This window comes from Pyrus communis, chromosome 5 (genome assembly GCF_041283825.1).
Source record: "Pyrus communis isolate YQ-2024b chromosome 5, ASM4128382v1, whole genome shotgun sequence".
In the NCBI taxonomy this organism is placed as follows: Eukaryota; Viridiplantae; Streptophyta; class Magnoliopsida; order Rosales; family Rosaceae; genus Pyrus; species Pyrus communis.
In genome coordinates, this window is record NC_142569.1 from 31055068 (window position 1) to 31069406 (window position 14339).

General features: G+C 37.8%; 1 protein-coding gene and 1 long non-coding RNA gene across 10 annotated transcripts; one reads left to right on the plus strand and one right to left on the minus strand.

Annotated features, from left to right (window-relative positions):
• The first annotated feature begins 2352 nt into the window (after positions 1–2352).
• Positions 2353–9568, plus strand: LOC148697137 (uncharacterized). The gene is made up of 2 exons (XR_015963097.1): positions 2353–2807; positions 9122–9568. It is a non-coding gene; the product is annotated as an uncharacterized LOC148697137 (long non-coding RNA).
• Positions 3284–7292, minus strand: LOC137725972 (metacaspase-1). Of its 9 annotated transcripts, none has more exons than XM_088694922.1 (6): positions 6923–7291; positions 6609–6833; positions 5710–6043; positions 5327–5438; positions 4424–4609; positions 3284–3521 (listed from the first exon to the last, which is right to left on the minus strand). In XM_088694922.1, the coding sequence occupies exons 1-6, from the start codon at positions 7116–7118 to the stop codon at positions 3486–3488; spliced, it is 1089 nt and encodes a 362-aa protein (XP_088551048.1). In that variant the 5' UTR covers positions 7119–7291; the 3' UTR covers positions 3284–3485. The 9 variants fall into 9 exon arrangements, 6 of the variants coding, with proteins under 6 accessions (XP_088551048.1, XP_088551050.1, XP_088551047.1 ...); XM_088694924.1 differs by having other exon boundaries at positions 6609–6824; positions 6923–7288; XR_015963096.1 differs by having other exon boundaries at positions 3478–3521; positions 4424–4550; positions 6923–7286.
• Positions 9569–14339: the final 4771 nt, after the last annotated feature.

Consider the following 14339-nt stretch of genomic DNA (forward strand, 5'->3'; position numbering starts at 1 on the left):
GTCGAGCACTGGAATTTGGAAGGCTGCCATAGCATTGCTAGCCATAGCTCTGATACCACTTTGTTGGGGTTTAAAAATGCTTCACTACTTTGGAGATGTTTATCTCACAAAGAAAAATGTAATGCAGCGGAATTTAATAGGCAAGAGAAAGAAAGAATACTCAAAGTATTACACAAGATTTTTTTTTTATTCACTCACAAACTTAGTACAAGAGGAAACACTCAAACACTCTTATAAGCTTTGTTGCTTCTTCTCACTTGGCACTCTGACTTAGCACTAATTGTTCTCTTGGTTGTTACAAATGGTGTGGATGCCTTCTCCTTTTATAGGCATGGATGGAACCTTGGGGAAGCATGGAAGCATCATGCTAGAGATATCTAGATAATTCCACTACCTTCCTAAGCTAGAATTATCTACACTAATCTTGTATGTTGATGGAATTCTCACCGTTCTTTTAGACTCTTCCACCAACTTGAACTTTGCTAGAATTCTTTAGCATGTGCATGGATCTTTCTTTGTGTATGGGCCGGATCAATTATCTTTGGGCCAAGATAAGATTATAATTCAACAGTCCTTAGGTCTAAAATTGACTAGTCTCTGTATACTTGGTTTGTTGGATTCTATATATGTGATTTGTTGCAAGATTTGGATTGCACTGGTTTCATCGTCACGTGGATTAATCTGCTGTTGTTTTGGCTGAGATGCGGTAGAATTCTGACAAAAAGTTTGAGTATTAACTTTGTTTTTTGGAATTCTCTCCGCGCTTTTCTTGCTTGTGAGTGTTGTTTGGCATCCCATGCTACGTTGGGTGCTGGTTTGTGTGAGCAGGAGGTAAGCTCTTCGAATGCTAAATATTTTATTATTAGTGGTTTATTATATAATCTCTTTAATATTAGGGAGACTAAGGGTCGATGGCTTGATGAGAGTCTTAGTTGCTTTATCGACCCTCTTGAAAATATAAATGTGTGTAGCATGGATGATTACGATTGTAAGTATAACTCGAGTTTTGATAATGATGATTGCTATGTCTGTCGCAATGAACTAAACCAGGAGGTCAATATGTCAAGTGTGACGAAGAATGCAGTTGAAGCTGGTGGAAGTTCTGGGAATTTAGTTACTGCCTTGTTGGCTGCAGAAGAGGTTCTACTACTATGTACAAGTCCAAAAGTTGGACAGTTGAGTCCAAGAATTAGTACAAGGAAGAGGCTTTGTGAGGAGATTGCTGAAGAGGCGGGTCCTAGTGGGTTCTTGGAAGAATTAGACTGATGAAGTGTGTGGTATGAAACCGTGGGGGGCTGGGTAAGCCTTATTTTATAACTTAAATTTAATTTGCAGTAGTAGGGAGCAGGACTTTTTCGGTTTATTGGAAACCAAAGTGCCTTGCATAAGTCCGGCAAGGTTTTATGAAAAGTATTTTGATCATGCTTTGTGTTGTGACCCAGTTGGTAGGGCTGGGGGAACATGTTCAATAGACCCAAATAATTAATTCAGTACAATTAACAATTAATTATATCTTCTCACCCTCCATGTAACGTTGTTAGTACTATAATAGGTATGGGACCTCTTAGGCTCTTATTATAGCTGGCAATAAAATTAATTAATAAATTAATTTAATTTTAAAAGCCATAAGTGGCACCTATCAGCATTCATGATTACCCGAATAAGATAGAGTGTTAACTAATTATGATACTTTTTTGAACCTTGATTGTAGTTACAGTGCAATTCGATTTTTCTATCATCCATATCCCGATCAAGATTTATGTGATATGGAATAATGTCAAAACATATGTAAATATCTTTGATCACCATGATGCATCTCATAAAACATAGCTTCATCAACAAGTAATTTGGCCGAAGAATTCTGAGATGGATCTTCAAGTGACATCAAGGGATATCTCTTTCTATTGAACAATTACTAGAAGGTGATAGATCCCTTATTGCGCATTCATATATCTCCATAATCATACATATGAACCCAAGCAACACACTATCAGGCCCTACGCAATAGTAAGGGCATTAAGGTGAAGTCAAAGTTCATATATATAAGCACAAGATATCCGATCTAAGAACTATTTGCATACTACAACCTAAAATTGATTAGTCTCTGTATACTTGGTCTGTTGGATTCTATATATGTGATTTGTTGCAAGATTTGGATTGCACTGGTTTCATCGTCACGTGGATTAATCTGCTGTTGTTTTGGTTGAGATGGGGTAGAATTCTGACAAAAAGTTTGAGTATTAACTTTGTTTTTTGGAATTCTCTCCGCGCTTTTCTTGCTTGTGAGTGTTGTTTGGCATCCCATGCTACGTTGGGTGCTGGTTTGTGTAAGCAGGAGGTAAGCTCTTCGAATGCTAAATATTTTATTATTAGTGGTTTATTATATAATCTCTTTAATATTAGGGAGACTAAGGGTCGATGGCTTGATGAGAGTCTTGGTTGCTTTATCGACCCTCTTGAAAATATAAATGTGTGTAGCATGGATAATTACGATTGTAAGTATAACTCGAGTTTTGATAATGATGATTGCTATGTCTGTCGCAATGAACTAAACCAGGAGGTCAATATGTCAAGTGTGACGAAGAATGCAGTTGAAGCTGGTGGAAGTTCTGGGAATTTAGTTACTGCCTTGTTGGCTGCAGAAGAGGATTCTACTACTATGTACAAGGCCAAAAGTTGGACAGTTGAGTCCAAGAATTAGTCCAAGGAAGAGGCTTTGTGAGGAGATTGCTGAAGAGGCGGGTCCTAGTGGGTTATTGGAAGAATTAGACTGATGAAGTGTGTGGTGTGGAACCGTGGGGGGCTGGGTAAGCCTTATTTTATAACTTAAATTTAATTTGCAGTAGTAGGGAGCAGGACTTTTTCGGTTTATTGGAAACCAAAGTGCCTTGGATAAGTCCGGCAAGGTTTTATGAAAAGTATTTTGATCATGCTTTTTGTTGTGACCCAGTTGGTATGGCTGGGGGAACATGTTCAATAGATCCAAATAATTAATTCAGTACAATTAACAATTAATTATATCTTCTCACCATCCATGTAACGTTGTTAGTACTATAATAGGTATGGGACCTCTTAGGCTCTTATTATAGCTGGCAATAAAATTAATTAATAAATTAATTTAATTTTAAAAGCCATAAGTGGCACCTATCAGCATTCATGATTACCCGAATAAGATAGAGTGTTAACTAATTATGATACTTTTTTGAACCTTGATTGTAGTTACAGTGCAATTCGATTTTTCTATCATCTATATCCCGATCAAGATTTATGTGATATGGAATAATGTCAAAACATGTGTAAATATCTTTGATCACCATGATGCATCTCATGTTGAAGCAGTTCTTATAAACATAGTTTGATCAACAAGTAATTTGGCCGAAGAATTCTGAGATGGATCTTCAAGTGACATCAAGGGATATTTCTTTCTATTGAACAATTACTAGAAGGTGATAGATCCCTTATTGCGCATTCATATATCTCCATAATCATGCATATGAACCCAAGCAACACACTATAAGGCCCTGCGCAATAGTGGGGGCGTTAATGTGAAGTCAAAGTTCATATCTATAAGCACAAGGTATCCGATCTAAGAACTATTTGCATACTACAACCTGAAACTTTGTAGCTATTAACATGTTGTAACCATCCATACGTTTAAACTTCTTGGGTGGTCACTATTCACTAAACTATGAACTTTGTTTAAGGACGAAGTGACCATAAAATACAAGTCTCTTTGCCCTAACCTTGTTTAGGACATCATTTTCATACCTTAAATCATATAAACTCATTCATAGTATATTACCCCTATAATGTAAAAGCCTAAACTCAAGAATGAATTAAAATTGCCCTATTATTAATTATTTAAAATGAAATTGTTACGTAATATTCAATATTACAAAATTAGCTTTCAAGACACAACTCCCGACAAGAACTTCACCCAAGAAAATGTCATTACAAGACAAATTTCTTCAAATTAACATCAAACATTTCTGAAGATGACAATATAGGTTCCTGCACACAACCACATTAAGTAAATTTAGCAACTAAGACAATTTCTTAGTTTGACACTAGTGAGATGTATGCATTTTTTTTTTTTTTTTTTTTTTACACCGAAGTAAGATATATGCATTTAAGCATCCAATCCAATTGGCATTGTATGGAGAGGACCAACATCTTTTAAGAACTTATGCTAAAGATTCATCCTTCCACATAGAATACTCTTGACAAAACAAAACTAGTGTTATTACAATGTGCACTCATGATTCGGAGCCTGGATGTAACTGTGTGGTATATCAACTTTGATAAGAACTGAATGAGCTTTGTAGTCAACATACATGTCACATATGGTACACCTATATGTAAGAAAAAAAAAGTGAAGATCGAACCCATTTGATTTAACATGTTGCATGAAGTGAAAGCAAACCTGTATGGTTTTGCGACGAAGTACAGTCCTCAAGAATCTTGAGTTAGTACATCCTTCGCTGTTAATCTTTTTAATGTAATTTACCATCTCGTCGAGCAAAACTCCATATGTTACGTCGGTCTTCTTCCTAACAGTGTCAGTGAGAAGGTATGTCATTGCACCATTCATTACTTTTCCAGAAAAATCCTGCATTTGTGATTAATACTATATTATATTGGCTCAAATGAAAATGAAGTAAAAAAAGAAAGGGGGAATGTTGAACGGTTTAGAGAATGTTTAACTCCAGCAAGGCTTTATGACAAGGAATGTTGAACGGTCAAACATTAACACGTGCAAAAATGAGTGTAGCGGATATGAGAATGTTTTGTTAGATGTGTGAGCACAAGAGAAAGGACAAGATTAAAAACACAGACATCTGAGGTAAAGTAGGAGGGACCGCAACTAAAGATAAGAAGAGAGAAAATCGGTGAACGTGGTTTAGATATGTTAAATGCAGACCTACATATGCTCTGGTTAGAAAATACGATTATGAGAAAGAAGCTCAAAGGAAAAAGTTTAGAGGAAGACCTAGGAAGACTTGGACATAGACTTTAAGAAAAGACGTGGAGTACTTAGAGCTAATGGAGACTTGGGCAAAACCGAGCCCAATAGCGTTCTCAGATTCAAATAACTGACCCCACTTAGTAGGATAAGGTTTTGTTGTTGTTATTGTATTATTGAACGGTTTAGAAAGGCCTTATTAAAGAAAACGTATGCCTTCCAATCCCATCATTTAGTGGAGATAAGAAGGGATAGGTTTTCTTTCCCTCCTTACCAACTAACATCTAGCTTCAATTTGGAAACATTCAGAAGTTGGCTTTTCATCATATTTTCCTTAAACACAATAATAGAGGGATCACTTACAGTAGTATCAATTGCCATTTTATCATCTTCGCAAGCACTAAGAGAAATCGCTAACCCACCCCTTGTACTTTTTCTAGCACGAGATAGAGGAATATTATCCTTCCAAGTATTCCTGCAAATTAACACGTAAAAAGAAAACGTATTTTCACAGTTGAAGGAGAATTTTTATAGAGTTATGGTGAGATTACATTGCATGCTACTATGGCATGGACAGTATTAACTCTTCAACTATGGATTTGATGCCCATGATAACTAAATTGTGAAACTTTAATCACATTTATAATACGTGGTATTATATTTTCATAATATATAAATTTGATGTCACAGATCGAACGTATGTAATCATATAAATTTGAAGTTAAAGACTAAGTAAATATACTCACAGTTTACGGTCATACACGTGCTCCAGATCAACATTCGTTCCACTGTGACAAGCATCAACGATAGCGTGAAGTGTGACACCCTCCTCGAGTGGCCAAACAATGGTTTCATTAATATCATTGTCAAGGATCATTCCCTCTTCCATAAAATCAACAGGGCAAATGGTCTCGTCGAACCCATCAAGCTCATCATCTTTGAAATTAGGCTGTCGTAAGCCATGCCCCGAGAAGTAAAACACCAACGAGTCTCCCCGCTGGCATCCCTCCACAAGCCATTTCAAGGAATTTTCTATATTTTTCTTTGTAGGAATCCGCTCTAGGTCACGCGGATCATCTTCTGCATTCATTGGTAAATTGAAAACGTAAACATATTATCTTATAAAGCACAAATAATGTCATAGCCCACTCTCCAACAAGATAATATCCGCTTTGAGCAAGGCCTAAACGGTTTTGTTCGTGGGTCTCCATACCCAAAAAACATCTTGCTACGAGAGATCAGATATGAGCTTATAAACTACATTACATTTCCTCCCCCAAGCGATGTGAAAGGTTTGATGCCAACGCAGGGTCACCACAAATAACCACTACCTTCATCTTTTTCCCCTTTTTCTTTCTCGATTCATTTTTTATGATTGGCTTCTCTTTTAACGTTTATACATAATATTGGAGACCAATGTTTTCTAATTGAGAAATAATTATACATGTAATTTGCGAATGGAAGTGTTATTGGCACTCCAAAAATCTCATTCTAAACTCCTCCCAAGTGTATTTTTCTTTCTCAATATAGAAAGTTTGGAGTGTAGAATGAGATTTTTAGAGTGCCAATAACAATTCCCTTTGCGAATGGTTATAGGATTACGATTGACAAATAAAGAAAAGCTAATTAATTAATAATTAATTACCTGAAAGTATGCGTATGCAGTTGGCAGGAAAACCGAAGGTTTTAGTCAGCAAGTTTTCCATGTTTTTCACATCATTATAAATGCCTTTGAGCTTGTATTTATGTTGCTTGTATGTCACCCCGCAAAGAAGTGCACGCTTGTTTGGTCGTGATCCACTGCATACTGGCTTGTCCGAGCAGGAGGAGGGCAACGACATCAGCGTCCCTGTCCCTGTCCCTGTATAAGCTAGATTGCTTGAAACTATATATTACGACTTGAATTACTAGTACTAGAAGAATTGTTTGATGATGATTCCTTGGTTTGAAAACACCTACCAATTTGCCATCTCTGGAAGCTATGACGCTCACCTTTGTGATCTCCACGACCACGAACACTAGTTTCTCGTTGTGTTTCTGCAGCAGCACTGCGAGTTGTGAGTACATGACCGCAGACGCATCGGTGCCGTGTGCCATACGGCGTCATTTGAACCCATTGCTTGCAACTAGGGCAAGCGATTGTTTTGCTTGCCATAATTGTCTATGTATAATATATATCAAAGGCTACAAGGCCAGTTAAGTAATATCAATATATAGAAGCGTAGCCATATAGGGAAGCATAATACGTCGAGCTTTCATATCATCTGGGATTTTTAATAATTAATTGTCAAAACCAACAATGGTAGAGACGTTTTGGTCCCTTGAGTTAGAGAAATTTTTCACTGTGACGGGAACATGAGTGGTACACCACGTGTTTTTATATAAGTGATAGAAAATTTTATTTTTTAAGTGATTAATTTTTTAACACATATCCTACAATTTGTATAATGATACCAAATGCACCATCCCGTGTACTAGTCACACTAAAAACCCGGTATACTAGTTACACTGGAAAATCTCTCGCTGAGTTGAGCATCTTCATTTTATCAAATATATCCCTAGCCTTATTTAAAATGTGGGAGAACAACCGATCAAAGAAATTTTGGATACAATTTGATACCTAGAAAATTTGAGATGCAAGCGTTGAAAAGAAAAGCTCTAACCACTTATTAACTAATGTAATGTTCATCTTCTCATTAATATGACACTCATTCTTAACACAGATCATTCTTAACACAAACACAGGTCAATCCACTACATATTGCAAAAATTAATACATTTTAATTTAAAGGTACAGTGTACGTTAATTCACATGTCCAATCAAATAGCAGTGTATGCATGAACCATGCTTCTTTTTTTATTCCAAGTCATGTAATAAAAGTAAGAATTAGATGCCCTACGAAAGACGAGCCACTATCATGGGATTCGATTTACTTTAATTCATACTTTATATTTTTGGGGGAATGGCCGATAAAAACCAATCTCTATATATCACTCAACATATTCGCCCATGGTTTGCTTGTTTGTGGATTTGTTTTTTCTTTTCATCCTTTGAAAAAAATGTGTTGACATCACTCACCTTTTTAATTTAAATCAATTCAAATTTTATTTGGCATAGTTAAGAAATTACATAGGGCAAGCATGCCAAACGTAAGTTTCAAATAAAACTAAGGTCGAGTTATCCGTAAAATTAAACCGGCAAAATTGTGCTAAAGCAGGTTCTAGAACTTATTAAGAATTTAGCTCATCAATGTTAGTGTCCTTTTTTTTTTTTTAGGATTGTATTAAGGAAACTAAAGGTGCATAGATTGTTGTCTAAAAAGAATTAGGAAAGAATTAAGTTTGCTTGTACCATTCAGATTAGAAATCCTAGAAGCCTTATTAGAATATAGGAATCTTAATTAGAAAATAGGTATGTAACAATTGATCTTTGTACTATAAATAGACTTGTTGGGGGCTGATTATTCACATGAACAATAGAGTAAAGCACTTTGAGAGAGTGTGAGGGGTGAGAGATATTAAGACCTAGGGTTTGTGAAAGGAAAGGGGATTTTTCTTGTAAACCAAAGGGGTTTTCATACTAGTGAAATAACTCGGTAATCACCAAAGCGAATGTAGGTCAGTTTTAGCCGAACTACTATAATTCCTCGTGATCATGGCGTGCGTTTTCTTTATGTGTGGTGTTTTGGTTGTTTGTTTGTTCTTTGTGCTTTATTAATTGTGGGTCATGTTGTAGCCTATCGAAAACAAGATCATAAAGAAAGCGTGTTTGTCCAACATAACCAACAAGAACTAGATGCCTTTGCTTTTACTCAAGAGTAATGCTATTCACACTATATTTTTGTACCACATTTTTATACCATCTTAGTTGGTATTTGATGCAGACAGTCACATCATTTGAATCAATTAGATTTTTTTATTTAGTTCATTATTTAATAAACTAATAATCAAGAAAAACTAGTTAATTAAATGATGATTGTGTTGTACAAGGAGTCTTTCTCCTTCCTTTCCTTGGGTTTTACAAATTTTTCAAATGATGTAGCTATCCACATTAGATGCCAGCTAAAGTGGTATAGAAATATGGTATAAAAACATGGTATGAATAACATTAATCTTTACTCAATGCAAGTGACACCCTTTAATTTTGGTCTCTATTAGATTCTCAGTTAACCGCTGACCGGAGAAAAGGACAGAGGGAGGGAAGGATGCCAATTCACGCAACATAAACATAGCAAGGTGAGGGAAATGATTTATGCACATTATTTTTCACTTTATGTACACTCCTTTTTTAGCTGTATGATTAAATAAAGAGAAAATTGTAGCAACGATATTTTAACCTTAACCCAATTCGAGTGATGGTCCCTAAACTAAAAACTCATAACCATTGATCCCTTGACTTATCAAAATGTGCAGCTATGGCCCTTTTCGTTAACTCTATTAAAATTCCGTCAAAATGAGTTATGTTGGAATGAGCATTGCTACAATTGGATTAAAGTTAAAAGACCATTACTCCAATTGGGTCAAAGTTGAGGGATCATTGCTCCAGTTAGGTTAAATGGTCGGCTGTATGAATCCTATAACACCACTATGCTGGGTTTTGCACCATGTCTTCCGTTGTTATAGTACTAATGAAAAATTAACTGTAATTAACATGTAACCAATTAGTTACAGGGTCTATCATGGAAAATTTTGGAAAAAAATAAAAATAAAACTACAATAAAACAATCAAATTTCTGATATATGCATCATATAATTCCACCATCTCAATGTCCTCATTTTATGAAAATGACCAACTTGTGGGGCCCATGCAAAAATATGGTCTCAGTACCAGCTCCGTCTATCTTTTAATTCTCCTCCAAGCATCATCACTATAAGTTCTCAAATCAAAATCTACTTATTCGGTTCCCCTCATGATCACCTATAAGTTTATCGGCAGCACTTTGTCCCTCTATTTATTACAGGACAATTAGACGACTAAAGAGTCCACTGGACTCTCCTTGCATGGATAATCCTTGAAGGCAACAAAACAATCAGTTGGATCGGAATCTTCTGATTATGAGACCTTCTTATGGGTCCCACAATGTAGTCATTTTTCTTTAAACAAAATGTATTTGTGTGTTAAGCACATAACACCTTTTTTTTTTTTGTTTACTCATTAATGCGACAATAGAAGTAATAGAATTGAATCAAATAATTTGATGCGACAAAAGAAGTAATAGTATTTCAAATATTTTGATAGACAAAGTAGACAATTATTTGATCAATAAACATTAGCTTCTTCCCTTTAGTAGGAAATGAGATTCTTACCAAAATAAAACTAGACCACCGTACAAAAAGACAATAGACTAATAGTGTGAACACGAAAGATTCCTTGAAACAAGAAACCAGAATAACGCGTACAAAATAATATTTTTGTGTTTATGATTTTGGGGTTACGATTTCTCTCAAATTTGGTCCTCTGATTCTATCTTCGTAGGGTGTAGGTTTGTGGATGAGTTGTTGATCCAAAGGGCCGTCGGGGCTTGATCTAAGGATGAACAGTTGATGAACGGATCTTCAAGGGGCGTTGGGCTTGATCTTGAAGAATGGGTGTATGGATTTCTTCAAGGGCTTTTGGGCTTGATCTTGAAGGTTGATGGATGAGCAGATCTTCAAGGGCTTTTGGGCTTAGTCTTGAAGAACGATTGGATGTGTGGATTTGTTTGTGCTGTTGATCCAAGGGGCCGTTGGGGCTTGATCTTAGGATGAACGATGAACACTTTCTTCAAGGGCTGTCGGGGCTTGATCTTGAATAATGGTTGTGTGGATTTCTTCAAGGGCTTTTGGGCTTGATCTTGAAGGTTGATGGATGAGCGGATCTTCAAGGGCTTTTGGGCTTGATCTTGAAGAACGGTTGGATGTGTGGATTTGTTGAGGTTGTTGATCCAAATGGCCGTTGGGGGCTTATGCTTAGGATGAACGGATGAACACTTTCTTCAAGGGCCGTCGGGGCTTGATCTTGAAAGAGGATTTAACGAAGAACGAAGAGAGCTTTCTTGATCCTTCGGAATTCTTGGGAATTTGGATGGTTGGAAGCCTTGGAGTTTCAAAGCTTCAAGGATTTGGGGAATTCTCTTCCAATTTGGGAGTAGAGAAATGTATTTGTGAATTGGTTGATGCTTGATACCTTGATGGAGAAGCCTATTTATAGGCTTTGAGAATGAATCACCACCACAAAATATTTTTTTCCTTTCCAAGCACCATTGCCTAATTTTCCCACTTAATGCAATATTGAAATTGAAGTGGTGTAACTTATGGCCTAATTTCCCACTTAATACCATTTTAAACTTGAAATGTGTATGCTTTGTCATTGCCCAAATGAGAAAAACTTGCTTTGATCCGTAATGGATTGAAGTGTGCTTGCCTTGTCATTGCCCAACATGAGAAGAAAAACTTGTTTTGATCCTCAATGGATTGAAATGTACTTGCCTTGTCATTGCCCAAAATGAGAGGAAAAACTTGTTTAATCCTTCAAGGGTATTTCTTCCTATTTTGTTGAGTCACACGCCATGTGTACAATTTGTACAACACGTGGCGTATGCCATGTATGCCTTGACACGTCAAAACTTTAATGCATTGGTGAACATTTGTTTTACTGAAATTTCGATGTCTACAAATGCCCCCACTTCAAGGCGCGTCGTAGACATGTGCTTGTCACGTGTAGAAGATGCGTTTTGAAGTCCCTTAATGTAGATGTCAACCCAAGGGCCGTCGAGGCTTGATCTTGAATTGGGCTGGAAATTTCTTCAAGGGCCATTGAGGCTTGATCTTGAGTTCGACTGGAAGATTTTCTGGTTTCCTCCAATCGTTGATTTTCCACAGGCTTAGTCTTGAACTGGGCTGTAAATTTCTTCAAGGGCCATTGAGGCTTAATCTTGAGTTCGACTGGAAGATTTTCTGGTTTCCTCCAATCGTTGATTTTCCTTTGTGCTACTCTTGAACTGGGCAGCAAATTTCTTCACCCATCGAGGCTTGATCTTGAGTTCGACTGGAAGATTTTCTGGTTTCCTCCAATCGTTGATTTTCCTTTGTGCTACTCTTGAACTGGGCAGCAGGATTCTTCAAGGGCCATCGATGCTTGATCTTGAGTTCGACTGGAAGATTTTCTGGTTTCCTCCAATCGTTGATTTTCCTTTGTGCTACTCTTGAACTGGGCAGCAGGATTCTTCAAGGGCTATCGAGGCTTGATCTTGAGTTCGACTGGAAGATTTTCTGGTTTCCTCCAATCGTTGATTTTCCTTTGTGCTACTCTTGAACTGGGCCGCAGGATTCTTCAAGGGCCATCGAGGCTTGATCTTGAGTTCGACTGGAAGATTTTCTGGTTTCCTCCAATCGTTGATTTTCCTTTGTGCTACTCTTGAACTGGGTAGCAAATTTCTTCAAAGGCCATCGAGGCTTGATCTTGAGTTCGACTGGAAGATTTTCTGGTTTCCTCCAATCGTTGATTTTCCTTTGTGCTACTCTTGAACTGGGCAGCAGGATTCTTCAAGGGCCATCGATGCTTGATCTTGAGTTCGACTGGAAGATTTTCTGGTTTCCTCCAATCGTTGATTTTCCTTTGTGCTACTCTTGAACTGGGCAGCAGGATTCTTTTGGTCTCCCCCGAATGTCTGAGCTTTACTCCTTTTTTCTGTTTCTTTGTTCAATCTCTCCAATTCGTATTGAAGAGGGTTAGAGGATAGCTCAGCATATGCAGTTGTTGCTTGTCTCCACATGCTTTAATGTATCATTTTCACTTGCCTTACTTGCTCCCCTTTGCAGAAGTGGTATTTCCTTATGCAGGTTTAGCATCTTCTCTTGTAGTATTTGTCCTCTGATGCAGGAGTTGAATGCAAACCTTGCATTTGAATGGACCCTCACTTCTTGGTGGCAGCGCAAGTTTGAGTAGAGGTTCCGACATATTGCTTTCTCTGTCCTTGTCTTGGCAGGTGAGAACAAGGGCAAAGGAAAAGACAGGGAAAAAGCATGATATGAGATACCTTTGCTTTCGCCCTTGATGATATGAGATACTTTTGCTTTTGAAGAAGCAGCGAATGAATCAGCACATATATTTGTTGTGCTTGTCTCCACATGCTTCGATTTACCATTTCCTCCTGCCTCATCTGTACTCCAGGCATCTGGTATCTTCTTTGGGGAAGAAGAAAAAAATTGAGTATTTCGAGAGGCTTTACTGGGAGTGCGCCCTCAGAGGTGAGGAAGAGTTGGGCATTTTTTTTTTTTGCAGGTCTGCCTTGCCATAAAAGATGAAGGTTGACACATATAGGGATTTCCCAATAGCAAGTGGTGGTACTGTTCCTTTACCATTGTCGACAACTGTTGGGTAATTGAACAGCAAGATTCACGCGTTCTCAACTTTGTCAGAAATCTTTGACAAAGTTGCCCGTGATTTCTGCAAAGCTGGGGTTGCATATGAAGGGTGATGACAAATCTGGAAGAGCCCAGCTTTTGAAATTCAGAGAGTGATGACTCTTCGATCCTTGAATAAGCGGCCCAGCTTTTGAGGTTCGGAGGGTGTTACCTCTTTGATTTCTGAACAAACGCTTCTTCGATTTTTGAGCAAGCGTCTCTTCGATTTCTGAACAAATGCTTCTTCGATTTTTGAGCAAGCGCCTCTTTGATTTCTGAATGGCAAACAGTAGTGCGGATGCGGCTTTGTCAGAGATCTTTTGACAAAGTTGCACGCGTTTTCTGAAAAGCCGAGAAAGCGTCGCCTAACTTACGCCTTTTATCTGGCTTTTGAGATTTTGAAGAGTGGTGTCTCTTCCATTTTTGAATCGGTGGTCATGTCGCCTCTCCTCTTTATAGAGGTATCGATTACCTCCAACATGCACATCTTGAAGGTTGCTCATTCCTGAAAATCATCTCCGGTGTATTTTGTTTTAACAGCCCCTTGAGATTTTTTCTCCATCCGACCCTTCTCTTTTAACACCTTTGAAAAATGGCCAACCCATCTAACATTTGCTTAGATTTGAGTCTCAGCAGTGCGCCGCGTCAGGGTAAGGTATGGTGCCCGTCTTTTTTATCTTCTAATGGCCCTCTTACAGGTGAAGACTCTGTGATGACGGATGCAACAACAGCTACGATAGTAGCTAGGAACCTCCTTACTCCCAAAGATAGTAGGCTGCTTTCAGGACGGTCCGATGAGTTGGCCGTACAAGAGCCCCTCGCTCTCAGTGTTCAGTGTGCGGGCTCTGTGTCCAACATGGGCCAACGCCTGCTTGCTCGATCCCGTCAAGTGGAATCATTGATGGCAGAGGTGGAAAATCTTAAGCAAGAGATCAAACAGCTTAAGTACGAGAATAGAAGTTTGCATGTGCTTGCAAATAACTATTCGACG